Raw genomic sequence first — 27,265 nt, 5'->3', positions numbered from 1 at the left:
ATTCACCTGTCCTGTGCCCGCCCATGCCCCTTCAACCTTTTTTTGCCTTTGCGTCGCTTCACTGTCACTCGTTTCGATATCTGTCTGTCGCTTCCTGGTAGCTTTCGTTACCACATCCACGGAGTCTCGTGTCAGCTGCTGATAACCCATGTTTTGTGCTGGATCCGCGAATCATAGGAAACTTTGGCATACGGATTGACATGGGGCACATCATCATGTCGACAGCCACCAACCAAGGCCCGTTACTGAACCGTGTGAGCATGGCACAGTACACCATTGCAGTAATCTTCGTGTTACTTCGGTCAGTGCCACCGCTTCTGGGCCTGAAGGGAATGCTAACGAGACTTCAGGTTCTTTGTGCGAGGCTTCGTCGTGAAGAAATTTGGGTTGGATGATCTCTTCATCCTCATCGCTATTGTATGTCACACATGGATTTACGCAAGTGCTCGCTGACAGACCCTAAGACTCTCGGTCTGGGCCAGACAGCCACCATCATTCTCCAAGTCGAGCACGGCAGGGGCCGACATACATCCGAGCTGCGCGAAGAGGACTTCGACCTCATGCTAATGGTACGCTTCCACTGCCTTGTAGAGTTCAATCGATCTAACTTTGAGCAGTACAAATGGATCAACATGTTGATCTACTTTGTAGCGAACTGGTAGGTCCAACACTCTCATCACTAGTCCAGATCTGACATCCGTACAGGGCAGTGAAGATGTCCATCCTCGCGCTCTACCACCGCATCGGCTCCGGCAAGCGCGGGCTACCGCTGATCGTGCAATCGCGCGCCATCTGGGTCACAGCAGGAGCCATCTCGGCCTTCACGCTCGCCGTGATCCTCGTAAGCACTGCAGCTCAGCGCACCCGGACGAACGCTCACATGCCCCAGGTCCAGATCTTCTCCTGCCTGCCCGTGACGGCCGCGTGGGACGTTGAGCAGATCCCCATCATGTGCATCGACGGCGCGATGTTCATGCAAGCGCAGGGCGGCATCAACGTCTTCACCGACGTGGTGCTGCTGGTGTATCCGCTGCCGCTGCTGCGGGTGCTGAAGTTCAACCGGCGGCAGAGAAGTACGTTTGTCCATTCGCTGCGACGCGTGGGGGACTAGCAGACTGACTTTTTGCAGCGGCGCTGGGGGTCATATTCTCCATCGGGCTAATCCCCGTGGTCGCGAGCACCATGCGGCTGTGCGAGATCGTCATGAGCGGCAACGTGGTGCAGACGGGCAGGGGCTGGCAGCAAGCAGATTCGAGCTGGTGCGCTCCTCCGTTTTTACTCGGCACCACGCAGCCCTGCTAACAGCTCGCAGGACATGGGCCTGGATCCCCGTCTGGTCGCAGATCGAAGTCGACGTCGGCGTCCTCACCGCGTGCCTGCCCTGTCTATCTCCCTTGCTGCGGCTCTTCTTCCCTGCGACGCGGGCGCAGCGCAACATGACGCCGAGCATGGTGACACTGCCCAAGTACAGCGCGAGCTGGGGGAGCGTGGACGCGGGGCCAGAGGGGGCGGAGAAGGAGGAGGAGAAGGAAAAGATGGAGAAGATGGACGATGTCAAGGAGGGCGCGGGTGCCAAGGAGGACGAGATGGGTGGGGTGCGGTGGTGCGAGAAGGAGTTACCCGCGATTCCCGGGCACGAGGGCGCGAGCTACTACGAGGATGCGAGCGACGAGGAGGAAGCGCGAGAGGCAGGTGCCGCGAGCAGTCGACGAACAGAGAGTAGTAGAAAACGATAATAAGCATATTATCCTCAAGAGAAAGGATTGTGCAAAAGGTGCAGAAGGTGTGGAGAATCGATGGTATTGTGAAGAATCGATGATATTGAATTTTGAGGTCCGAGGGATGGAATAGAGAGCATGCAAACAATGCTAAGCGTCAACACGCACAACTCGCAGCCGCGAGCTCAGCCCACTGGCGCGCCCGCCTACACGTACACAACCACACACTGACGCCGTAACCCGTCGAGCCGCGCACCCAGCTGAGATGATAGGTCGGGGCCAAGCGACCAGGCGAGCGCACGCCAGCGAGGCCCCAGACCCTGCGGCGGCGCTCGACAACCTCGTCGAACCAGTCCTGCTGCCTCAGATCGGTGCAGATCCACACGCTGCCGCCGCCGCCAAAGACGCCCGGCGCAGCAAAATCGAAGTGCCACTGGCAGAACGTCTGGGCTCGGGGGCGCGGCGGCCCAGGAGTCGTCTAGAACCTGTCGCGCTGCTTTGTGCGGTAGATGGTGTAGCCGACGTAGGCGCCGGTGATGGACAGACCAAAGAGGACAAACTTGACCAGGAACCAGGTCCAGCTGCCGCCTTCCGTGTCGCGCGACATGCTGCTGGCCGTCTTGCCGGGCTTGGTGGCGCCCGAGGCGGCGTTCTGGCCGGGGTTGCGCTTGTACAGGTTGTGGGACTTGACCGAGATGATGTCGAAGTTGTCGCTCAGCTCGCCCGTCTCGGCGCTGAAGCCCAGGTAGGCGACGGGCGGGACCTTGAAGTTGGGGATGTCGAAGCAGAGGGTGTACTCGTCTTCGGCCTTGTACTGCAGCTCGAGCTTCAGGAACGAGTCCTGGAAGTACGTCAGGCGCGCCTTGGTGGGGACCTGGGAGTTGCGGATTCCGCGGGCCTGCACCGACTGTTAGCCACTGAGCGCTTCTTGCAGGCGAGGGCGAGGGCGAGGGCGAGGGCGAGGGACGCGTACCGAGCAGCCGGCGACCTCGTTCGCCTTGCCGTCGTTGTCCTTGTCGTAGGCGGTCTGGCCGTCGCCGTTCATGGCAGCGATGTAGGGGAACACGGTGCCTGGACGGTTGTTCTTGTACGTGTCGAAGAAGATGCCCAGGCCCTCGAACTTGTCGGCGTGGCCGAAGACGGGCCCAGGCTGCGCGCGCTGCTTGGTGAGCCACATGGCGAAGCCGTCGCCGTACAGGTTGCCCTGGCCATGGACCTTGAATTCAACGACAATCTACGCGCGTGAGCTGCTGGGCAAGAGAGGACACGTCAAGACGGGTCAGGATGGGGTCGGCACACCTCCCAGTTTGTCGCCGTCAGCGGGACGCGCGAGAACAGCCAGCCGTCGCGCGAGGGCTTGTCCGAGGCCAGGCGGATGTACTGGTCGGTGCGGATGATGGTGTCGCCGCCATACTCCCACCAGCGGCTGTGCATGTCCGAGTCGAGGTATGGAGGCTCGAGGCTGTGTGTGCGGAGCGAGATGGCCTTGATGTCCGGGTCCTCGCTCAGCCCCAGACTAAGCACGCCCGTCAAGCTCCCCGCCAGCAAGCACAGGCTCGCCCATGGCTTTGTGAACAACATGCTCGCACGACGTCCCGGTCTGAGACGCTCTGGTGTCGCGCTCCCTCGGGGCAGCGGTTGGCGGTGGACTGGGCGCAGAGAACAGAGGCAGCCGCGGCTCCGGCGATTGGCTCGGAAAGCAGGCAGCGGGCACGAAGAGAAGAAGGCCGGGGCGACGGGCAGGTGGGTGGTGGACAGGCGGAGGCGCAAGTTGGCGTGCACATAGATGTGGATGCTTGTGATGAGTGGCCTTTCCACGCGGGAGAGCAGGGGTCCGGCCGCGGCACGCTACCTACCGACCGACGATTGGCCGATTGATCGATTGATCGATTGACCGATTGACGTCGACAAGTTGCATCGTACTTTTTTTATACAACCCGCCTCGACGATACAACGCCTCACAACGCCTCACAACGAGCCCACGCACTTCGATCGATCCAAGAATCCCGTCTCCGGATCCACGCCGCCATGGACGACAGCAAGATGCAGATCATGCGCCAGGTGCAGCAAGAAGCCGCCATGCAGAACGCGCGCATGCTGGTCGAGGCACGCACGCCCCCGTCCCTCCACTCGTGAATTACAGGCTGACTGTCCCGCAGAAGCTCAACGAACACTGCTTCGAGCGCTGCGTGCCCAAGCCCGGCACGAGTCTGTCGAGCGGCGAGGAGGGCTGCTTCAAGAGCTGCATGGAGAAGTACATGAGCGCCTGGAACACCGTCAGCAAGCAGTACGTCGCCCGCATACAGCGCGAGAGCGCCGCGGGGGGGCTGAGCATGTAAGCGTAAGGACGATCTGCGTAAACACAAGGACGACCTGCGTAAACACATGGACGACCTGCGTAAACACAAGGACGACCTGCGAGGAGAGAAATGAACAAGATCAAGAGACCGTGGTGCACCTTGAGAACGACATGGTGAGGGCCTGCGAGGAGAGAATCGAACGAGATCAAGAGACCAGCCCAGGCTGTATCATACCGTATCATACTGTACACTAGAAGACCCTGACGCCCATGTGTGCTGTACAAAATCTACATGTAATGCCGCTATGCATATGCTTCAACCGCTTCTCGCGCTCTCACGCTCTCACGCTCTCACGCTCTCACGCTCTCATGCTCTCATGCTCTCATACTCTCACGCTGCCTTGGAAACCCTTCTCAACATCCACTTCTCACCATCACGCCGCCGTGGCAACCCCTCCTCTTCAACAACCACTTCACGCAGCCTTGAACCCCTTCTGCTTCTGCGCAAACTCCCTAACTATAACCGAACAGCTCACCTCCTGACACAGCCTCTTCCTCCGCGCAGGGTCCAGCTTGGTCGCAAACTCCAGCCCGCTGGCGCGCTCGACCGCTTCGATAGGCACCTCAAAGTCCGTCAACGGCTTCTTGTTGTCGATGCGCGCATTCGGCAGCACAAAGGCGCCGAGCGCAACTTTGCCCCCCACGCTCCCGTCCTCGGCGAAGATGACCTTGTAGAAATGCGTCGGCACCGCCACGTTCGGCGGCGTGCCAATCATCTCGTAGCTGACGCGCCACTTCCCGTCCGCGTCGCGCTTGGGCAGGTACAACGGCCCCGTGACGATCCGGACGCTGGGGTACGAGCGCGTGAGGCGTCTGCAAAAGTCCTCAAAGTGCGCCCAGTAGTCGCGGTTGAACCCGTCACCGACCTGCGGGCACATGTTGCTCAACGCGAACGTGTCGTCCATGGCTTCCTGGCTCCACTTTGCGTCCGCCGCCGGCACCTGGTGCCCGCGGTCGTACCCGCTGCGGAAGTAGTCCTTCAGCTTCGCCCGAAACTTCTCCGGGATGCTGACGTCCTCGACGAACACGCTGTGCTTGCGGTCTGCATTGCTGGCGGCTAGTGACGCCGGCGTTATGTGCTCGGCCACCCACGCCGGGTTGCGCCGCTCGCGGTCGTACGCCGACGTGAGCGACGCCGCGGGGCGGAGGTCGTTGACGGGGCCGGGGAAGCCATACTGGAAGAGCCCGTTGGGGTCGACAATGGGCGTGCGGTACGCCGCGGCAGGAGCGGGCACCGACGGGATGGAGGGAATGGGCGCTGGTCGTGGAGGGCCGCTGACTGTTGTCGTGGTGGTCGTGGTGACGGGCGTGGGCGGCAGGCCGTCCTTCTTGGTCGAATAGAAGGCGGCTGTGGCTGCTGCGCCAGCCGCGGCACCGCCAGCTGCGATGATCGCGAACGTGACTTTCGACATGGTCGCGAGTCGAAGTGGCAGAGTGAAGGAGGTGTGAGAGTGTGGGCAGGCTGACAGTCACTCTTATCGGCAAAACCGCATCCAGAAGCAATCAGGTGCCTAGACGACGCGTGCGAAATGTCTCAGGCGCGTCGAGTCGTGCCCCAGTCGCTCGCTGGCCGTTGCTGGAGAGAGGTCATCTGTAGAATTTCCCGGCCGCGCCTTCCCTTCTTCGCTCTAGTCCCACACCGCCATCTGAACTTTGAGCCGCATCCTTCTTTCGTCATCAACCAGCACCATCAGCACGCAGTAAGAGGGGGGGTACATCAGGCATTGGGGAGAGATGGAACTGTGATGGAAAGAGCTGGAAAAGACTCTCGAAGATAATTCTTCTTACACACCGCCGACATGTCCTCGTGGATATCTCGCGCGACGGAGAGCCGCAATGCTCAGCTTGTGACCACTGCAGTGGTGTCCGGCGTAGTCGTTGCGAGCGCCATCCTTGGTCTCCAGAAGGCGAAGCGCATGTACAGAGTGGCCGATCTGAAAGCCTCCATACCAGACATCACCGATGATCATCACTCGACACGAGTAAGTCCAGATCCAACGTTACGACGGGACGAGTTCATTTCCATCTGCAATTTCTTGAACCTCAACCTCTGGTTTCTACGTCCCGAGTGTTCTCCCGCCCACACCCAATGTGTCCAACCAACCATCAAGCTCTTTCGAATACCCGACTGACACCCCCAGCTCACCGAATATGGCGCCGCCTCGTCAGTCTTCAAGCCCAGCAAAGAAGACGAACGCTCCATGGCCCTAGCAGCCCGTGCCCGCAAAGGTGACTACGACGACGACCTGATCCTGGAGCAGCTGGCACGCAACCGCGTCTTCCTCGGCGACGAGGGGCTTGAGAAGCTGCGCAACGCATTCATCATCATCGTCGGCTGCGGCGGTGTCGGTTCACACGCAGCCGCCGCGCTCGCGCGCTCAGGATGCTCGAAACTGCGCCTAATCGACTTCGACCAGGTGACTCTGTCGTCGCTAAACCGGCACGCGCTGGCCACGCTCGCCGACGTGGGGACGCCAAAGGTCCACTGCATCCGGCGGCAGCTCGAGAAGATCACGCCCTGGACGCACTTTGAATGCCTCAATGCCCTGTTCTCCGCACAGAGCGCACCGGCCCAATTAGCTCCCCTCGACTCGACGGGCCAAAAGCCAGACTTCGTCATCGACGCAATCGACAACATAGACTCAAAGGTCGCACTCCTGCACTACTGCCACGCAAACTCCATCCCCGTCATCTCCTCCATGGGCGCAGGCTGCAAGTCGGACCCGACGCGCCTCTTCATCGGCGACATCAGCACCTCGACCGACGACCCTCTATCGAAATCCACGCGGCGAAAACTGCGCCTTCTGGGCGTCCACAGCGGCATCCCCGTCGTGTACTCGACCGAGCGGCCCGGCCCGGGCAAGGCCGAGCTACAGCCGCTCAAGCAGGAGGAACTCGCCAAAGGCGACGTGGGCGAGCTCGGCGTGCTGGCCGACTTCCGCGTCCGCATCCTGCCCGTGCTGGGCACCATGCCGGCCATCTTCGGCCTCGCCGTCGCAAACCACGTCATAACCCTCATCTCAGGCTACCCCACCGCCTATCTGCCCTCCAAGTCGCGCGACAAGATGTACGACGGCATTCTGGGCGCGCTGCAGGGCGCCGAGGAACGACTGGCGCGCCACGTCACCGGCGCGCCGGCCCAGGGCCTCAAGATCCCCATCACCGTCGACGACGTCGCATTCCTCGTCGAGGAAGTGTACAGCGCGCGCTCCATCGTGTCCGGCCTCTCGACGCGGCTGTTTCTGACGCGCTGGGAGGCGCCCGCCGCTGCGATGCTGGATGGAAGTGTACCCGGGCAGAGAGCAAGCACGCTCAGGATGAACGAGCTGGTCGTCATGACCAAGGAGGAGATTGCGAAGCACGAGAAGGAGGTCCTGAAGGGGGGGCGGAGCGCGGAGGATGTCTGGGGCGAGGGGGTGGTGCGGCGGGTTGAGGCGCGATTGGCCGAGGAGCAAAGGTATGAGAGATTCAGGTGAGAGATAGGAAGGGGGGTTTCGGACATGGTGGGTTTTGTACGTGTACTTGTATTAGTATGAGGAAGGCCTGGAAGGCTCTACCATTTTGCTGCAGATACCACAGTTTGTGCTTTTTTCCCCCGGTTCATCTTTGGTTGTACTAACAGGTAGCCAACTGGAGTAGTACAAAGCCTCCAGGCTCTTCTGCATTCTTGCATACATACGAAACATAATCGCGACAAGCTTCAACAAGCTTCAACAAGCTTCAGCCCTGACGATGAATAGCAGTCTCGTGGACGTGATCAACCGCCATCTCACGCACCACGCTCGATACTTTTGCGCAGCGAAGGGATCTCTATCGACTCCATCATATGTCAAACATCGCCCCCAGAGCTCACTGCGACCGGGTGAGTCGCTGTCCCAGTACAAAGCCAAGACGTATTAGAGAGGATCAGCGTCGCGGGAACGGCGTGATAAGAAAAAAGCACCGGTGAAGGGCCATGGCCTCGGACTGCGTAGGGCGAGCGTGCAGAGAGGAAGGTCGACGACGATACCCTGGCTAATCTACTGAGGACTCAGCACGCAACACGAGTGAAGTGACAAGCTGATAGTGTCGGCGCGATGCTGGCAGGTTCGCCGAAGTGAGGCATAACGCAACCTCCGTCTATCCCTCAAACGAAGCGGGACCGCCAAGGACGACGTAGAGGGTCTAGTCGGACGTGCTGCAGTTCCTTGGAGCATCATCCATAACCGACCTGAACTGCCGCAATTCCAAAAGTAGCCTGGATCCTCTGCGTTGTCGGTATCCGACGCGTTGCCGTCCATTATGTCTTTTGCGATTCCGAACCACAGCCATTTAGTTAGGTGGTACTTAGTATTGCACTTGCTGGGAGGCGACCCACTACTTACCCCACCTATGGATTCGGCAGCGACGCTCTTGATCTTCGCCCACGCTGTCAAATGCCGAGTGCATATGCATGCGAGGTGTATTTGCATCCAAGGCCGCCCCGCCGAGAAGCCGTACATGCACACTGGTATACCTCGTGCAGATGTGCAACCTCCAAAGCTCCAGGTGATCTTCATCTCATGTTTAAGCCTGGCCCCAGTTTACATCTAGCGGAAATGCTGATAGGCGGCCTATAGTGCCATGTCTGCAAGTTGCCTAGAATGGACAACGAAACAGTTCGGCTTAGTCGAGCTTCCCGAATGAGACGAGCACGTGGGAGCATTCCAGAGTCGATCAGCAGAATGTGGCCCCCGACCAAACGGTGAACGAAACGCGGGCAGTCGTTTGTGAGGGTGGCTTCTGCCGAAGGAGCGGACAGAGCTGGCAAGAACAGGCGACCTTCCGTCTGGTGGGATCTTGATTGCATCCCGCGCGGTCAACTGCATCGCAAGCAGGCCCCCATGGCCAAAATGGTTGGTGACCAAATTCGATCAGTACACATAGTTCTTTTGTAAGAGTCGCCCTTTCCTAGGCGACGTTGTCTGCTGGTATTGCGGTTTGACGAGTCCTTGCGGCAAGGTGCAGGTGCAAAGCAAGAAACACTTTACCTGAGCCTCCGGATCGCAACGCCGCAGCAGAAGCGCGAAGGATCTGTAGGAAGCGTTGCAGCGGCCCACAGAGCCATGTCAGGGATGAAAGCCAACTCTATGCAGTGCCAAGCTATAGACGTGCTTGTGTTAAGAAAAAGCTAGTTCCAGGATAAACCGCCGTGCCGCGACCAGGGGAACGGGTTTGACGGTCCTCAATGGCCAACAGGGGTGAAGGCTCGCCGCTCGTGGATTCACGGGTGGAGAATCGCATGAGGTGATCGGTTTGCTGGAGGACAGGAGGCCCGATGCAGATTCGAGAGCGGAGCACATTCGGCAGTTTTGATGCTTCGTGATGTTGTGGACGCACCGCGTATGATGCTGCAAGTTGCTCCTCTGAGATGTTGAGAATAAGCAACTTTGAGCATCATCAAGATTATGTCTTGCATCACCGCGACGTAGGTGTGCGTAGACGTAATTTTGGCCCTGCAGGATGCCCAAAGCCGCTTGTCTCCATATTTTCTCGAACCTCGACAGATGCGGAAATCAAGGTGGTTGGTGTATAGATGGTACAGCGGTTTAGTATTTCGAACACCGTGTTCGTGCACCGTTACGTTGCCCCTGTCTCTCGTGCCTATTGCGTACTTAGCTGTGGCTTGTGAATCGATGGGCCGCCTCGCCTCGGAATCCTTCAATATCCCTGTTCCACGAGTCAAACGCCTCTTGTGTGACTTAATCGAGCGTTTGGGACTGAATGGCCAAATCTATGCATCGATCCAGGGTGGAGCGTTAGGTGTCAAACGGCAATTCTGGTATTTTATGGCGATTCTCCGACATCACAATCTGCTGTTGAGGTCTTGACTCGTGCTGTACGAAGTACTATCCAGCACGACTGGGTCAGGGGGTTTGCGGTTGCTTTTCCACCGCCCCGCGCCGAGGTCCCAATGTGCAAGGAAAGCACTGGCGAGACACCGATCGCGACTCGCGCATACACTGCGGTCGAAGAAACTGCAGCTGCAACCTCAGCTGTGGTGATACCGCGGATGCGCTCCGTGCCGCGGGTGGACAGCTGTGCTGCCTGCCGTTCTTGCAGGCGACAGGTACAAAAGCGTCTCGGACAGGTGAAGTAAGCAACCATGGCACTGAAAGTTTTGGGAAGCTCAGACTAGATACGTTCATTAGATCCATCAATCTGGGTAGAACATATCTTCCGTCAGCCCGCACCAGATGTCTGGATCAGATGTGGCATGGGCATGGTGAGGGGTTGCAGTTTCAAGGCCTTGTCGGTTCTGCCGAAACGAGAGATCGAGATGCGCGTGAGCGGATTTGTGATGGAGTGGGACGTGGGTGAGAAAGATTGCTTTTGTCATCGGTTGGACGTTTGAAAAAGGCTGATATTGTGGTAACACTACGTCACAAAGAGAGGGACGGTACCTGTCAGGTACGGGCAGGAGCGTTTCAGCCCTCCACCTCCAGACCCTTGCCTGCCAGGCACGCTCGGTGACGGATACGCCCGCCTCTGTGCTACCTCGCTCTGTTTGCACTGCTCGATCACAAGCCAAGTTTGGAAGATCAACCGCCGTTGAAAAATAGCAGACGCGCCTTGACCAATGAGATGCGCTTGAGTGGATGCGGGGATGAGCGCGCTCGCGCAGACCGAAGAGCGGTCTGAAGCTCTGCATTTTGGAGTGTTGTCGCCATCGAAAGGGAGTGAGGAGCTGTTGTGTAACCAGCCCTTTCCAGCGCGGCTTTGTGCGGAGATGGTGGAATCCGAACGGCGCGATTGCGATTTGTCGGCGATCAGATCCATGTTGCATCTGCACTCGTGTCACATATGCATATGCAGCTGGGGTGTCACGCGTCTCAAAAGCTCGTGACAGCGGTTTTCTTGCGGACTTTTGCTGGCTGGAAGGAGCAGGCGCTTGAGATTGAAAGACTGAGATCTCGAGGTTTGATCTGCGCCCTGTGGTCGATCTGGTCTCGCATCGAGACTGCACTTGGGCGTATCAGGTAGGTAATCATGGATACTCAACATATGATAAGGTAAAAGTGGTTGATTTGAAACGTTCATGTATCGACGCGCTAAAAGTCGCGATGCTCGTGTTCTCTAGGTATGATGAGTGAAGTAACCATGCTAAAGTGCAACCTTTGGCTGGCCAAGGAACACAGACGACCGAGTGGTATCCTTCGAGGAGACAATGAAATCAATCCAAGCCGAGCCGAAGACCGAGTAACGCAATGATTCGCCGATCCGGTCATAATTGTAAACAAAGCCTAGATAGGCAATCGCCGGGGGTATAGTGTCCGATAAAAAAAGCAATATGGGGTAGTAGAACTGTGATGTAGTAAGATGTAGCATGTACAAGAAATTTGTAGAGCTCAAGGGAGGGAGAGGAAAAGCATTAGTTCTCCTCCATAAGAGCTTCTTGGTCGCCAGACTCACGCCAGTTGCGTGAGCGTTCGGAGAGGCGCTTAACGCCTGAGATACGCTCGGCCCAGAGTGTTTCGGAGGGTGACCTATATGTGTATGCTCGTTGTGAAGAGATGACACCGATCGCCTGCAATACGGCCTTCCTTGAATCGCGACCGAAAACGGCAGGGTGATTGATCCATTCCAAGCTTGACTCCAGTTCGGCATCGAGGGCATGCATAGTCCTTGCGTCAATACCTGCCGCTGGAGTGAATGGAGCGTGTGGCGAAGGAGTGCGTGGTCGAGGGTCTCCAGCAGTGCTTTGTGTGGGCGAAGATGTTCCGGTGCTGCCAGTCGTGCTGGGTGCATCGTGGCGTCGCTGACCTGGTGGCGGTAGAGGAGGCAGTCCTCCCTTACCCAGTCCCTTTAGGATGCTTCGAGTCTCTTTGAGAAGATGGTGTGCTCGTTCATGTTGACCGCGCGAGACTAGCGTTAGAGCTCGTGTCAACATGTCCGACGTTAGAAGCTCCATGCGACGCTGGACTACATGTGGGTGAGGGGGAATGGGTGGTGTTGGTGGGAATGCCGTCGAAGCCTTCTTAGGACCAGAAGGTAGCAGGGTGATGGCAAGCAAGGATGGCCTTGCCAGGTGCGAAAGGGTACCTTCCCTAAGAATGTCGCCAAACGTAAGGTCGGCTTGAATCAAAGGCACCTCTTCGACGCTGAGTGTCCGCGAATCGTCCTGGTCCAGCGGGCCGCCCAGGGCCTCCAGGCCGGAGACGATGGTCTCCCAAGGGTCTTGCGGAAGCTGCTCTGGAGAACCCGAGTCTGGAGCAATGACAAGCTGCACTAAAACATCTAGTCTCCGTTAGCAAGGTCTTTGTGAGGCCAAATGTCTTACATACCTCGCTTGTCGCCGAAGCGCAGATCCCCCAAGGCGGCTTCAGCATCCCTACCAGTAGCTCGTTTCGTGATTTGCAATGCTCCACTGATCTTAACGAACTTGGCAGGCGAGCCCTCAGGAAGGCGCAGTTTGAGCTTCACGTTCTGGTGCGATGTAGTTTGGAGTGATCCGAGGCATCCAGCTACACACTCGCGCAACATCATCCAGTCCTTTACGTAAGTGTAGGATGCCTTAGTCCGAGTAGACAGCTCGATCATGGTGTCAGGCTTGTGAGTAAGACCGAGGCCAAATGAGTGAATTGAAACCCTAGAACAGGGTAAGTATGAAGTGGGAGCAGTGTGGGTTGGAGTACTTACTTTGCAGCCTCGGCACGCGAAATGACGAAGTCGACACTTTCAACATCAGAGGTGGACGAGTCGCTGATGAGTAGAATGCTTGCTAGCGGGTTGCTCGACTTGCGTTGCATCAGCAAATCCATGGCTACGTTGGCGCCGTCCACCACATCAGCACGGAGACTCTTCTGGCCTACAGGTCGTATAGAGTCGAGGACCTTGGGCCAGTCTCTCCATGCTTTGCTCGTCATACCGACAATGGGAACACCGCCTCCACTTGAGCCAAATGTCACGAGCCCCATACGATCGCGTTCACCGAGGTTGTGAACGAGGAATCTCAGAGTATCCCGCAGCAAGTTGATCTTCAAGCCCTGCATTGATGACGAGACAGGAATCACTACGACAACATCAATGGGCACGTGGATTGAGCCAGTCGGGCGTGGTTCTGGTGGACTAGCACGGGAGCTAGTGTACTCGGTGGGAGCGGTCATGGTCGATCGGGCAGCGCCATAGGAGGAGTTGACAGATGAAACGCGCTTCGGCCTCCGGTAGTCATCTTCCTCGGTTCCTGAATGGTCCTGATCGTAGTCTGGCATACCTCTGCCCACGGGGAAGTCTAGACGAATGTCCATCAAGGCTCGTCGCCACATCTCCAGCTGGCTTCTGTCTGGGAACTGTAGATGAAAAGAGGGAAGCTCTGCCACCGACAGGCTCAAGGTAAGGACGAAGTCATCGGGTGAATGTTCGACTTGGTTGAGATGCTTCTTGATCAGAATAGAGCCCTTCAGTGTGCACTTCGTCTTCTTCGACCTGGATGCCTTCGAGTCGTCCCCCCATTGGGGTTGAGCAGTCGTCTTCTTCTCTTTAACGCAGATGAGCATCTCTGAGAAGAGGTAGCACTCGAGCTCCTGCCATGACTGACGGTCCTTGCCAACACGGATCTGCCCATGCAGGCGCAGCTTACCAAAGCGGGAGAAGTCGAGACCGTGCCAGTTGTCGACACGAGAGTGCAAGTCCTCGGTGACCTCGTCCAGAACCTCTGCGGATTCGTATGGTGTGTCAAAATCGTAGGCGGCATGTCTGCTGCGTGCTGGTGACTTGGAGCGGCCAAACGAGCTCTCGGTTGCGCTTGCTATTGAGGGCAGGGTCGGTGCGCCTCGCACGTCTTCAGGGTCTGCCCGCCATTTCCCCTCCACCACCTCGACCGTCACCAGGCACGTCAAACTTTGTTGCTGCCGCGACCTGCTGAGTGTTGGAAACTCGCTACGGACTGTCACTGTCGGCGCCGGAATTGGGTTCTTCAAGAGCCCACGCGGGCTGCTGAGGCTTGTTTCCATCGACTGCACATCGTAGTCATGTCGCCGACCGTCCTGCGCCGCCGCATAGTCGTGTGAGGAAGCGGCACCAGTTGCACCGCTGTCACTACGCAAGTGCTGACGGGACACGGAGCCGCCACGGTCTGAGCCGCGCTCGCGACTATGGCTGCTGTCTCGCTGACGTGTGTGGTGCGAGGGCGCAAAACGGGCTGACGCGTCGCTGCCGTTGCGAGAGCGACCTTGTGTTTGACCACTGGCAGAGTGCATCGTCGACTGATTGTCCCACGGTGTTGGTGTGGGCGCGTTGCTCCGTTGGCTGCCGTTCTGCGTCGACGCGTCGGCCTGGACGGAACGGACTATTCTCTCTGCATTCTGCTGTCAGCAAACCCCAGCAAGAATCGCCCAGGTTGATACATACCGAGGTCAATGTTGCCTCCTCGACTCGTGTCGAGCCCCAGGGTTGCGTTGCATGTTGGGCACTCCTTGGCTTCGAATTCGCGGATGTATTCGTAGAAGCAGGCTTCGTGGGACACATGGCCACACGACAGCTGCAGGATGCGTTCGCCTCGCAGCGTGTGCTCCAGTGCCTCTTCACATACAGCACAATCGCTGCCTATGAAGGTCCGCTCTCGCCTAGTACGCGACCTCTCGATATCGAGCACAGCCGCCATGCCTCTGGCACTGTGCAATGGCGCCTGGCTGTTGGCGCTGACGTTATTTCGCTGCGCGTAGGAGGAGAAGGGCTTTGCAGTGGCGGTGGACGAGGTATTGTTGGAGCTGCGCGAGCCAGGACGCAATCCTCCTAGGAAAGTCATGAGCGGCCTGAGCTCCTAGACAAAGTCTCAATGGTTCAGGGCGCAGGTACCGTTGCTGTGATCTGCAGGGGATCTGAACTCGACGGCCTTCTTCCTGTTCTTCTTTTGATGCTTTTGGCCCACCACACCAAGTTCCAGCAGATTTGCTTCAATGCGGTTGTGTTCCTGGCGGTGGTGGGGGGCACTTGGACGTCTGGAGCCAGACAAAGAAGCATGAAAACCGTTCGACATGGAAGGGTCCCTGTCTGGAGCAAATGGCTTGTCTTTTGGTCGCTTCAAAGTCGTTTCAGCATGGACAGACACACGGAGGATCGCTGCGCAGTGCCCGCGAACCAGGTGGGACTTTTAGCTTCAAGACAGATACCGGCTCGTTCTGCAGCGTGCCGGGGTGGTGCGGACCGACACGATTCGGGTGAGGGAACCAGGGTCTGCAAAGGAACTTGGCTGCGCAATTGCAGCAGCAACGTCCTTCAACGACGTCAAAATGCAGAGGAAAAGATGCGAGTGGGGACCGGCGGGATTGGCTTTCCATGGTTATATCGTCCGTCTGCGACCGCGACCGAGGTGGGCTGCACCTACGGCGTTTGCTGGGAAGCCTAGCAGAGAACGGCGTGGCTGCAGGCATCAGGCTGCACTGTTTTCGGCGCCCCTGTTATGGCACGACGCCGCCGGCGCCCATGCAGCAGGGTTGTTGGCCGGAGCACAGGGCAGCAGTGATTAGGGAGTAATGGCGAGCAGGTCCAGGCTTTCAGCTGCGCCACAAGCGATACGATTGGCTCCAAAAATACACCGAGCGCCCAGCGTGGCGGGACGTCCCTTGGAAATCGTACACTGTCCTAGTTTGCTCTGTTCGACAAAAACGTCTGCGGCTAGGGATGGTCAGGAGAAGTCTGAACATGGCAAACAGTGACGAAAAGAGGATGGGCCCTGCTCGTAAGTTTTCAGCCCAATGCTCGACACAGCTGTCAATGGCCATGACTAGACATCACTAGCCGGATGACGCTCGCAGCATGCACATACGGCCGCTAGAAGTTGCTGACACCCTTCCATTCACGAAACGATTCAATGACGGACCTGTAGCCCTCATCTGTACTGTTCTCACGCCGCGGCCCAATGCTGCCCTTCGCAGTAGTGAACCGAGTCAGTCTCCTAGACAAAGTTTGGGACTTACGGGGGTACTGCAGAGATTGTACAGGACCAGCCCTCCATACCTACGGCTACACCTGCCGTAGCAGCAGCCTGCCATCATGAATCAATTGGAGCAGGTTGCGCTGTAACTCCAGGGTAATGTGTGGCGTGTTTACGCGCGCGCGCTCTGCAGCAAGACGAACATCAGCTGAGGACTAGTATTCTCAAACCTTATTTCTTCCAAGGCCGAAATCACGAGGAAGCACGTCCTTGTACCGACAACATAATGGAGCCTATACCGGTAGGTGACCAGTTGCCCGCTTGGAGTTGTTGGACTCGGTACAGCCATCCAAGCTGTCATCTGGTACATACACACAGCCATGCAGTTGCATGAAGCATGGCAAAATTGCTGACGACTTGTTAATGGGGCTGAGACAAACCGGATCGTCGGCGTTCAACGATCATCCTGAACGCGGTCGGTGTTGCAGAGATCTGCAACCAGTGGACGACTCCGGCCGTTGCGTTAGGTTCTCCTCCTCTTCTATACCAGGTATCCCGACCTTATCGTCTTCGTTTTTTATGCAATGTGGGTTTTCTTCTAAAACTATTCGTTCTTGATTGGATGCAACCTATTCTTCAGCTCTGATCGATGGCCACGAATCCTTACCATTCGGTCTGACTGGCCGCAGCCACTCGTCTATGAAGCTGGATCCAGCAGTCCTTACTCGTGGTCACTTATGACTTGAATCTTGGTTAGGAGACGTATGGTACTCGTCAGCTTTCGATGTCATCTCGACTGATGTTTGGATCAAGGTCACGCCTTGTACAACCGTGCAGCCACGTGTGTTACAGATGTCGCGATGGGCTTCAACCTCGACAGGGAACAGTCTCTGACCATCATTTGAATGGATTTTCCCACACATGTTTCGAAGTTTGGGATCATCCACGAAGAAACGCTGGATCCTAGATGCTCACTGGTAAATTATGAATTCTGATTCGCGGGTGGATGCGAGCATCATGTCCTTTATTCTCCACTTACCGAACCTCCCTCGTGGGTCTATCTCATGGACTTGCTCTGACGCGTCTTGAGTCATGCATTCGACTGTTCTCCAAGTCTTCGATGCCGCAGGTATTAGCGGACAGGCTCCGATGCCTTGTCTAGATTGCACTACTGCGTATTCTGCTTATTGAGTCCTCGATTACAGGGTGTGGCCACGTCGGCTCGTACACCTGTAGGTCCCAACATCTTTGTAGCAAGTAGGAGTTGCTCCTGACGCTGAGTGGTTGGCTCACACTTCTGGTAGCTATAAGGAGATCGGGCTGGACGAGCCGCCGCGGCCACACCAACTCGCAGGTGCTTCTATGTTTGTATGTCCCCGTTCGTACGACTCACGGATATCAGCCGGTAGCGTATCGGACACAGTACCTAGACTTGCCCTGATCATATCTCGCTTAGGTCGCTTGGCACCAGTCTCATTTCAGTAAACGGAATCGGCATCTGTGGTGGTTCATCGTTATTGCAGCGCCAAATCTCGACAAATGCGGACGCCCAAGGTCTACTTCGTAAGCCATCAAAGCCAAGTCCCTTCCATCGGGCTTCGCAGCTGGCGTTTCATGATCATCATTCACCTGTGGCGCAAATACAGCGTTACCGCATCTTAATTCCGTCACTGCTGGTTGTTGTTCCACCTCGGTTCGCTCTCATCTAGCGCAGCCACGCGAAACCACCAGTTTGACACCGTCAAAGCACGAGACACCCACACGGCAAGCTTGCTCTTCCCCGCCCACTAGATGACACGGAGTTCCTGTGCCAGCCGCACGATGATGCAACCTCTCAGGGCGATTCCCGTTTGATGGCTCTCCGGGTTCTCCACTCCTTCTCGAAAGATGCTATCGAAAACCTTCTTCGGCTCGCTGCTGTCGTTGCCCAATTTCGCGCAGAAGCAACGTCAGTTCTGAAAGCAATTCTTCGGGCTCCAAGAAAGGGGGAAGATTTATACGTCGAGAGAGATGCAACAATAGTCGTGAGCAACAACACCAAGCTTCGTTCGCGACCATAGATTACCAGCCGCACTTCTGCCGAGTGCCAAATGGTGTATGACGATCGCTTCTATTTCTGCAATCTTGCTTTGGGAGCCCAACTCGTACTTTTTGCAATGAGGCCGGAGGCTGCTCCGCAGCTATCATCACACTCTTAAACTCGTGGCTTCAGGGGACTCACGTGCTTGCACATCGCCGTTTTCATAATACCAGCACATACGGGTCACGAGGGTCGCAGCTACTGTGCTCTTGATGCAGGTCACACTACTGCAGATCCGTGACGGGCCTTTGGGCAGCTTCGCGATTTCGTCATAGCTTGTAGTCTGCCTCGCCATGACGACTCTGCATAAGTTCGAAACGACACTTACGCACAACTGCCAGCGTCCGTTGGGCAAAGGTGTCGGGACGGGACGGAGAGGGCTCCGCTTTCTCTCGCCCACTACTGAACTTTACACAGTGAAGCTCGGGTCAACGTCTTCATCCACTTTTTTATGGTACCTTAGGTGAAGATCCCAGATCTTGACTAGCACCTTGACACCCCAACACTTAGGCTATAGGATGTCAAGACGAACCGCCTCAGCGACAGCTTGAACCAGCGGGAGCGATTCTAAACACCAAATTTAGTCCCAGCGCATTGAGCTGGTGAAAGCGATCGACCGCGAAGCACACCCTCAGGTCGTCATCCTCCATCTGCCGAAAAAGCCGTCAAAGCCACACAGTTATGACTTTCCCCAACGGACTAATTCTCAAGCACACTTTTTTCGCGCTCACGTGCACCGACTTGCGGCGTAGCCTTGTTTTAACAAGCGATAATCATTCATAAGCCGGCATCTGGACATGCACAAACTGCTGAATCTCAAATGCCGAAAACACTTCCCTGGAGAACGACTTCTGCCGTTATGTGTTACAACACGGACATGTCAACCTACGTCGCGAATTGCACATAGTGTTTCGTTTCAACAACGATCTGCGAACGATGCGGTTATTTATGCCCAGGATTCCAAGGCCACTAAAAAGAAATGTGTTACCCGCGGTCTACCTAGTCGTTCAGGTCAGCACCGATCTCCCACTGGCACCCGGCGACAGTGACATGCCGTGAACGCCTGACCTCCTGCACGCCAAAACAAGACTCTACTGAATAAGTCTGGGAAACGTGGCGAACTACAGTCGTGGTACTCCAATCCAATCAAAAGTGATCCGTCCCGCCTGCAAGCCTCTCGCGTGGCTCTATGCAGGTGCGCCCATAGTTCTCGTGTACTCATGCACGTCTCGAATTAGGCTCACTTGACATAGCAATTGCCACAGTGGCCTTATCAGAAGCAGAAAATGCTCTCGATCGGTAATAAGGACAGGGCGTTGGGTTCCAGTGAATAGCCAAGGGTACAATACGGAGATGCACACAAACCCACCAACCGCAACAGTTCACAGCCGCGCTATCAAGCTTGGACTCCAATGCATAACTCTGTAGCTCACAGCTTCCTTATTTACAGGGTAGGCTACTGCCTGTGCCCTGAACCTACCAACTGATGTCTGCAGACGCATATCAAAGGCCCTTGGCACATCTACGCGTGATTCCACTCTGTCGGGTTACCAATACCATGGTCGCCCATAATCCGTGGCTATGAATACGCACGATTTGACATCTGGATACAGTTTCTGGATCACCCATGCACCAAGTGAAGCTGGACACGAAGCCATGTGCTTGCCCGATTGCAATGACCGGCGGGCTCTGAAAGATGACATACAACATACTTTATGGATATATCAGTCATGAACGATTTATTCAAGGTTTTGTACTAATCGCTGCCTTTGATCAAAATACTTTTGGACTCACGCCTCAGTACACTGCCTTGTCTAATGCTGGGCACTCGTTGAATTAGGCACCTACTCTAGGGCTTGTTGCCTCCTGCGCGTTACAATGTCGAGAATCTCCAGGCCTCTGCATCACCTTGCGTTCTGACTGACATCAAAGGGTAAGATCTCAATCAACAGTCTTGCTGGTGTATGTCGAAGACGCTTTGTGGAATTTAAATTTTTCATGGGCTTGCGTGCAAGTGTCAAGATGCACAGCAATGGGTTCTAGAGCATTGCTGATATTGAAGTAACACTGTTGTGCAACCACAGTCGAACAAAAGCACTTTAATCAATCGTGGTTGACACTGCTCTCAGGAGTGCTCCGCGCGCCCCCGATGGCAACCGCCTCTCCAGATCTACGCTAGTGAACTTCAAAGAACATCATTGAACCTCTACTGCTGCTAGAAATGCATCAAGGAACAACATTCGCATTGAGTATGGCTTCGATCATCTCAGTTTGAATCGCACCATGATCTCGATCCATCACAGTGGAAGTGTGTCGGTAGGAGACTTTCTCGAATCACCGGCTGTATGCAGGGTCATCTTAAGCTCACTGGGTTATCCCAACGCTCATTGTAAGCGCACTGCAATGGTCTTTGAGTTGTTCGATCAACATGTCAAGGGAAAGTCTCTGATCCCTTTTACGATGATCGATGACGGTCGTGAGGGGGTACTTTCCGTTTCACAGCGGCACGAACCATATCCGGGCAGATCCTCGGAAGGGTGAAAAGAATGGTGCCAGACTCGCGCCTCTGCTTCTGTGTTGAATTTGCCAGTGTTCGATTATAGTAGACTTGGGCCCGCAGTCCGAGACGCCATTGTTTATGATGCGAGGACTGCGTATGGAACCTTCTCCATCTTTGTTTCAGCCAAACGGACTCTCTCAATATTTATAACTCATATGTGTAGGTCAAAATTGAGCGAGTTCCCTTTATCTGCACAAAGTTGCCATGTAACGAGTGGTAAAATGAGCCTGGAATGACAGGCACTTAGGTTAGCCATAAGATCAGGCGGTGTTCCTTCAAGCTCGTATTGAGGCTAGTTACACGGCATTTGCTTATATCTTTAACAAGGTGGCCACGCGGCGTGAGCCCCATAAGTATGATGACAGGTCACAAGCTCACCGCACTTCGAGTACTAGCGCCCTGAGCTATATGAAAGTTCGACTCCTGTTACAGCGTGGAACAATAAAAGTGCGACAGGCCAGAATACTGAGATCCAATGTTCGGAGCAGCTGAAATGATAGGCGGATGGAGGCAACATTGCAAAGACAGTGAGATCTTTTGAGACGGAGAGCAATCAGGAATTGTCCCCACATATGTACTCCATCGGAAGTTGACAAGAGCTGCTGCTAGAGCCCGAAATTCTTCTTGACTCCTTCCGCTTCGAGATAGCAACAGTCTCTAATTTGCAAACGCAAACGCCAGTTTTCACAGAATGGGGTCAGATTGGGACGAGTCGCGAAGAAATCACAGTCACCTACAACATAGCATCAAGCCTGAAGCATCAGATTCCCGAATAGGGTTGTGATATCAACACGAAATTCTAGCAGGGAGCCGCGTACCAGTTACTTATTCGTGCAATCCCTAGCATGCTGGAGTATGCTTTCTTCACACTCCTCGAACTACTTGTGATCAGTTTTGGTAGTTATAGGATCCCACTCGTCCAGCAGATTGACCGTCTCCTCGATTTTCTGACGAACCCCAGTTGAACAGTCCGAACCCAGAACGATACGCATCGGAATATCCTTTCCCTTGGAAGCGCCACTCTTCGTCAGAATATCCACTATAACCTTTGAGCCCTTGACAACATCACCCGGCTGATTATTGTCCACCTGACTGAGCCTTACCCTGACCTGACCAACGGCAGTCTCGTCATACTCCGTTATTTGCTTCTCACTCTGGATCCGCGTACTTGCATTGAGGAAGCCAGTGCGGAAGTATCCCGGCTCAACAACGGTCACAGAGATCCCCAGCGGTGCAAGCTCACTGCGCATTGACTCGGAGATGCCACTGCATGCCCACTTGGTGCCAACATAGAGCCCGAAACCGGCACCGCCACGCCATGAGCCGATACTGCCGAAGTTCGAGATGGTGCGGTGACCAGAAGTAGCACGGATGTAAGGCAAGAAGGCTTTCGAGACATTTAGCATGCCGAAGACGTTGGTGTTGAACTGGTCGAAGTCCTCTTTGGGCCTGTATCTCGTTAAATCCGTACCTTCGAGACCCACTGAGCGGCACAAACGCGACCTACGAAGTTTCCTCAATTGCACCGACGAGGATGTAGCCAGCTGCGTTCACCAGATGATTGATGTAGCCATACTGCTCGTTGGCCTCTTTCGCAACCCTCTCAATGCCTGCTTGGGGTGCTGTCACGTCGAGAGTCACCGTCACTGCACCGTTCTCTTTTAGGTCGGCGATATGAGACGTGATGCGTGCGCTGGCGATGACCTTGTGACCGCGCGAGAGAGCCTCAAGGGCTATGTACTTGCCGAAGCCGCTCGAGGCTGCTGTGATGAACCAGACGGGCGGTTGAGAAGACATACTTCGTGTGTGGGTGATTTGATTGCGACTTCTTTACGGGAAGAGAGGTTAGCAATGTCGAGGGGAAGTTAGATGTCTGTGATATGAAAAGTGGTTCTGGTGCAAGCAAAGTGTATCGCCGCGCGTACCAGCCTGCCTTTATAGCATGCTTTCGCACGAACACTCCTGCCGTCGGTCTTATGTCCGACACCACGACATGATTTCGGCGCATAATGCCTGCCTTAGATTGTCCGAAGCGGTGTTCTCAGAGAAGTAAACGGTGATCGGCTAGAGGCTTCGACCACAGACAGACTCCTTTTAATCGGTCACAAGCATCTTATTTCGAGAAGCAGATGAGTCAGCTGGTCTGATTCGCAGCTCTTCGGAGCACCTTCTTGGCTTTACGGGGGTTGTGGTGGATGTTTGGTTGAGCTGGGTGAGGGAGAAGGCGGGGTTGGGGCAGGCGAGGGAGCGCCGACGGCTTTCGGTGACCCATAGAATCCTCGCTGACATACACACGTCGTAATTACGAACGCATATGCGCGTGACATATATGTGTGCTACCTGCAGCATTTTTGCAACGGCATGTTTGTATGCACGCCTTGGAACACTCTCCATCAAAACTAGGCTGTCCGTTGTCTCACCATGATCCGTGACGTATTAGTCCCAAACACAAGCACATCGCGCTTACAAGTGTCGCCCTCCTCCTCAGCAAAGTATTAAACGCTTGCTTGTATTCCTATCAAAATATAATAATCCTCCAATGGCCGAGCACGGAACCCCATTTGTCTCTGTTTTGCAAGCCATTGCACTCGTGGCACCGAGTCTTTACACGGGTACGTGTTTGACTAACGGTTCTACAGAGCTGTGCTGACGCGCTTCGAGGTCTCACATTCACTTATAGCCATGTCGCGATACCACCAATGACCACCCATGCACCGCCGAAGCTGTTAGCGAAGCAGTGGCTACAAGCCTACCAATTTGGTCCTGCCTTTGTCGCGCCTCTTATCCTTCTTGGCACCTCAAGCAACGCGCTGTTAGCTTATATGACCAACGATTCGAAGTCGCATACGTCCCATCTCTATGCAGTAGCGTCTACCTTGACTGCTAGCATTATCCCATATACGGCGCTGTACATGGAGCCTGGTGTCAATGGCGCCGGGAAGTGGAAAGTTCAGGAACTGCTGCGAGGGGAATTCGAGCTTAAGGGCGTAGGCCAGGGCACGGATAAAGACACTGCGAGAGCCAGCTGGAAGAGCTGGGCAGAAAAAGTGGACATGAAGACGATCGTAGAACTGTGGGCAAGGACAAATGCATGGCGGTATGTGATCACAGGTACAGCTACCTTGGTCAGTGCGACCGCCACGGTCACGAGCACTTGACATGCTCACACCCTCATCACGGTACAGTCATATTCTGGTCCTCTAGGTTTGTCTTCCACCCAGCAACATCCTTAACCAGGATCACACCGACGCCCCCCTCGACGCATGCTACGGCCTTACTCCAGACCTCGCAGTCATCGGACAGTACTGTAATCACACTACATACATTGCTAGCCTCTAAGCTCTTACGAATGCCATATTCGCCATCGTCAACTTGCTCGAACTTCTCTACGTGTAGAGCAACCGTGGCATCCTCGATGTGGGACCCAGGTTCGGTCAGAGCGTATATGCGAGCCACACGTTTCCATGTCGCAGCGATCTGAGCAAGACGTATACAATATTGTGAGCAAGACTTACTCTTGCCGCACCTGAAGTGGCGTGGAAATTTAGAATGCGGTTGAATGCGCATGGTGCGAAAAAAGGCACTGTGCAGTTTAGAGGTGGGAAGGCAGGGAAACATCAAGGTAAGTTGGCTAGTGTGTCGCCGAACTTGAACCCAGGAGGTGTGGTAAGCGAGTGAAACGTGGACTTGACAGACGTCATTAGGGTTCGCGGAGGGAATCTAGATGGCCAAGGCAAGCGGTTAACGGAAGTGAGTTATAACGCCGAGTTGACGCTCGATACTGAGAGTCCGAACATGTACGTGCCGACCGTACTATACCAAAGCAGTGTGGAAGGTCTCAATGCGACGTCGCAAAACTGAAGGCCTAAGCTGCGACTCGGCGTGCCACAATCGGAGAATCCTTAGTTACAGATTTCCTGTATCGATGTTGATCCTTTGTGCTTTCTTCAGAAAAAACCTCAGAATCATGCTATGGTACACTTCAAGAGGGCCTTACAGTGTTCGATTGTCGTACCTACATTGCTTCGCTTCACGACCAACTATGCAGCGACATTCCTATTTCATTCCAGACCATCAGCCATTCTTCGGCGCGGCACCAAGGCCCGATCCACCACCAAAAACATCATTCGCCCCCCAAGAACTGCCCATATGCTGCACAGATTGATCGTCGCATTCTCATGCCCCCAGTCAAGGCGGATCGACAGCCGCTGAATACAGACATTTTACGCGACGAATGCGGAAGTGGTAGAGCAACCATTTTCTGGCGCTCGTATGTCCACAAGCACCTCCTCTACCTCCAATGTGCTGGCATTATCCATGAGGACTTACTTCTGCCTCTCGAAGAGACAGGCTCCTGATCATGGGAGCATGGTAACAATATCCCGATGACATTGACGCGTTTGAAGATGCACCTGAGGACGTCAAAATCCATGGAAACAGCCACATGGCGCGATATAGATATTAAGATTCAATCTTCATCGTCATAAAGCACTGGACCTGGTTTTGCAGCGTCCTAAACACTTAATTGGGAAGGCCAAGGTACTTGCCAACGGGCTTGCAGGTGTTAGATATCGATGAGCATTCTGAAGCAGAATGCGTGAGCTGCGACCATACATTTGGCGTTGATGGAGATTGTCATGACAGGATGCAAATATGTCTTTGTTCACGATTACACAGTCAAATGGATGTGTAAACACGACTCGTGTCCTATGTGCCGGCGGAAACTGAATTGACCACGAGACGTCACTGGAATAGGGGAGCACAGGCTCTCACTATATGTCTAAGAATCTACATGTACTATTCCCTTACACAGAAAAACTCGTAAATTACTAGAGCAGCCTAACTGCTCTCGTCCTATATAGTCTTAGACTTACACAGGACGTTAAACTAATCAATCAATCAATCAATCAGTCACTGGAATAGGGTCATTGGAATGTATGTGAGTTGAGACTAGGCACTGGCGGTGCCCTTTGATAAGGTATTGTAAGTATCTAATTCTGTCCCATGCCGTCGTCCGCACTGGCGCGATGCGCATAGTATATTCAATGAACTTTTTCCTGAAAAGCAACGCTGTCATGCTAAGCTACGCCTGCATAGCAGTCCCTCAGGACAATGTATTAAGAAATCGTAAGTGTAAAGTTTGATGTCCTGAACGGAAGTGGTGATCTACTGGCGGGGCGTCGAACCAAGTAGGCGGCCAAGACTCCCGTTGGCGGGCGACAACGAAGGCACGGGTGATTTCGCATACATGATTTCGCCTCCGATGTTGCTCATTGATGTTCTCGAGACGGGTGGTGCCTTGAAGTTGTACGACTGTTTGGGACTCGACGCACCGGTCATGGGTGTGACGAGGTCAATAGACTTAGATGCGTACGATAAGCCATGTGTCCTGGGTGGTAGTGGTCGGTTGTGGAAAGGCTGAGTGTAGGGGGTGTACGGGAGCGAGAAGCTATAGGACGACGCAGGAGTATGTGACAAGGAAGGTGCAGCACTGAAGTTGGCCGAGGACGTCGATGCGCGCTCATAGCGAGGTCGGATGGGCCACACGGTGTCAGCTCCACTGGAAATGTTCTGGAATTGACGGAGGTAGTTGGACGCATCGGAGTCAGAGCGGTGGTAGTCATCATCTACTGAACCTTCCGAGGAGGCATACGAATTGCGCTTAGAGTGGGACTGAGTAGGCGAGCGTTGTGGGATGATGTCGGGGAAGTGAAGGTCGTCAAATGTGAAGTTGGTGAAGGGTGTTGTTGGAGGTGAGTAGTCGTAGAACGTGAGGCTCTTCTCAGCGTCCTTCTTCTTGCAGCTGGACCAATGTTAACATGGATTGGTCAAGTGTTACATCGTAAGTATTGCTTACCTCTCCGAGCAGTACAACACAGAGTTGCTTGGTACAATGATTTGCTTTTCGCAGACAGTGCTACAGCCGACATCAGCGACAGCCCATAGCATCAATTCCGTCAACGTACCAGTAGTTCAGAAAGCTCACGGCCATCGGATCCTCGTCTTCGTCGTCGACAACTTCCCGGTGCTGAACGGCGTGCGAGTTGACTTTCCTTCCGTGGGAACCTGAGCGTTTCGATAAAGGGGTAGGCCTTGAAGTCCTTGCGTGGGTCGGATGCGCCTTTTTGGAGTGATGCGATGGGTGGCGGACGTGATGGGTAGCCATGTTGAGGTGCGATGTATATTTATTAAAAGCCTCACTGGACTCAAATCGTGCACGGTTCGTCGTGATGCGCAATTGCTACGAGCTGAGAATCACGAAGAAGCGGTAAGTGCACAGCCCTTGGAAGTGCAGATGACGGAAGGACGTGCGTCTTTGTTTAGAATCGTTATCTTCGATCTTCCTGCAGCCTATGGATTAACCCAGGGCCAATTTTCGGTAATGGAATTTCGTAGATAAGACGAGGCATGCACGGTTCCTTCCCGCTTTAAAGGAACCGTTGTGATACGAAGAATGTATGAAGAAAGCAGCAAACTTACAGTGCCGTTTGATAAGGGGTGCAACAGCGACCTCGGGAGCGCGAAAGGGAGGCTGTCGAAAGAAGGAACAGCGCAGTAGCGCTGCCGGTGCGATCGTCGTGAGCGATAAGAACTTCGAGGGACAGGGACAATGCCGAGGGTTGCCAGTTGATGTACGGATTTCGACGGCTGTAGC

The 27,265-nt window shown here is 54.9% G+C and overlaps 9 protein-coding genes across 9 annotated transcripts; 4 read left to right on the top strand and 5 right to left on the bottom strand.

The window, feature by feature from the left end:
* Positions 1-200: 200 nt before the first annotated feature.
* M421DRAFT_30823 (uncharacterized protein) lies at positions 201-1,481 on the top strand (the record flags this gene model as incomplete). The annotated part of the gene is made up of 8 exons (XM_033589180.1): positions 201-301; positions 351-417; positions 465-569; positions 618-658; positions 706-841; positions 890-1,073; positions 1,130-1,259; positions 1,313-1,481. Coding segments are annotated over 8 exons (933 nt in total), but the record flags the coding sequence as incomplete, so codon positions are not given.
* Positions 1,482-2,196: 715 nt separating this feature from the next.
* On the bottom strand, positions 2,197-3,299 carry M421DRAFT_101803 (uncharacterized protein; the record flags this gene model as incomplete). The annotated part of the gene is made up of 3 exons (XM_033586686.1): positions 2,197-2,616; positions 2,692-2,952; positions 3,018-3,299. The coding sequence occupies 3 exons, from the start codon at positions 3,297-3,299 to the stop codon at positions 2,197-2,199; spliced, it is 963 nt and encodes a 320-aa protein (XP_033447649.1).
* Positions 3,300-3,746: 447 nt separating this feature from the next.
* Positions 3,747-4,057, top strand: M421DRAFT_101802 (mitochondrial import inner membrane translocase subunit TIM13; the record flags this gene model as incomplete). The annotated part of the gene is made up of 2 exons (XM_033586685.1): positions 3,747-3,824; positions 3,878-4,057. 2 exons carry the CDS (start codon positions 3,747-3,749, stop codon positions 4,055-4,057), a joined length of 258 nt encoding a protein of 85 aa, XP_033447648.1.
* A 433-nt stretch (positions 4,058-4,490) lies between these two features.
* On the bottom strand, positions 4,491-5,489 carry M421DRAFT_101814 (uncharacterized protein; the record flags this gene model as incomplete). The annotated part of the gene is made up of 1 exon (XM_033586687.1): positions 4,491-5,489. One exon carries the CDS (start codon positions 5,487-5,489, stop codon positions 4,491-4,493), a length of 999 nt encoding a protein of 332 aa, XP_033447647.1.
* A 214-nt stretch (positions 5,490-5,703) lies between these two features.
* Positions 5,704-7,653, top strand: M421DRAFT_421800 (uncharacterized protein). Its single transcript, XM_033592949.1, has 2 exons — positions 5,704-6,059; positions 6,219-7,653. The coding sequence occupies exons 1-2, from the start codon at positions 5,877-5,879 to the stop codon at positions 7,551-7,553; spliced, it is 1,518 nt and encodes a 505-aa protein (XP_033447646.1). The 5' UTR covers positions 5,704-5,876; the 3' UTR covers positions 7,554-7,653.
* Positions 7,654-11,467: 3,814 nt separating this feature from the next.
* M421DRAFT_6174 (von Willebrand and RING finger domain-containing protein) lies at positions 11,468-14,842 on the bottom strand (the record flags this gene model as incomplete). The annotated part of the gene is made up of 4 exons (XM_033595910.1): positions 11,468-12,333; positions 12,381-12,685; positions 12,736-14,392; positions 14,446-14,842. The coding sequence occupies 4 exons, from the start codon at positions 14,840-14,842 to the stop codon at positions 11,468-11,470; spliced, it is 3,225 nt and encodes a 1,074-aa protein (XP_033447645.1).
* A 6,646-nt stretch (positions 14,843-21,488) lies between these two features.
* M421DRAFT_65292 (NAD(P)-binding protein) lies at positions 21,489-22,407 on the bottom strand (the record flags this gene model as incomplete). Its single annotated transcript, XM_033596232.1, has 2 exons — positions 21,489-22,059; positions 22,118-22,407. 2 exons carry the CDS (start codon positions 22,405-22,407, stop codon positions 21,489-21,491), a joined length of 861 nt encoding a protein of 286 aa, XP_033447644.1.
* A 766-nt stretch (positions 22,408-23,173) lies between these two features.
* On the top strand, positions 23,174-23,756 carry M421DRAFT_28725 (uncharacterized protein; the record flags this gene model as incomplete). The annotated part of the gene is made up of 2 exons (XM_033588989.1): positions 23,174-23,222; positions 23,272-23,756. Coding segments are annotated over 2 exons (534 nt in total), but the record flags the coding sequence as incomplete, so codon positions are not given.
* Positions 23,757-25,427: 1,671 nt separating this feature from the next.
* On the bottom strand, positions 25,428-27,152 carry M421DRAFT_178289 (uncharacterized protein). Its single transcript, XM_033587866.1, has 4 exons — positions 27,091-27,152; positions 26,577-26,954; positions 26,468-26,527; positions 25,428-26,413 (listed from the first exon to the last, which is right to left on the bottom strand). The coding sequence occupies exons 2-4, from the start codon at positions 26,774-26,776 to the stop codon at positions 25,777-25,779; spliced, it is 897 nt and encodes a 298-aa protein (XP_033447642.1). The 5' UTR covers positions 26,777-26,954; positions 27,091-27,152; the 3' UTR covers positions 25,428-25,776.
* Positions 27,153-27,265: the final 113 nt, after the last annotated feature.

Source organism: Didymella exigua, assembly GCF_010094145.1.
Source record: "Didymella exigua CBS 183.55 unplaced genomic scaffold M421scaffold_17, whole genome shotgun sequence".
Classification (NCBI taxonomy): domain Eukaryota; kingdom Fungi; phylum Ascomycota; class Dothideomycetes; order Pleosporales; family Didymellaceae; genus Didymella; species Didymella exigua.
The sequence above is the reverse complement of the archived record's forward strand: the minus strand, read 5'-3'. Positions and strand labels throughout refer to the sequence as shown.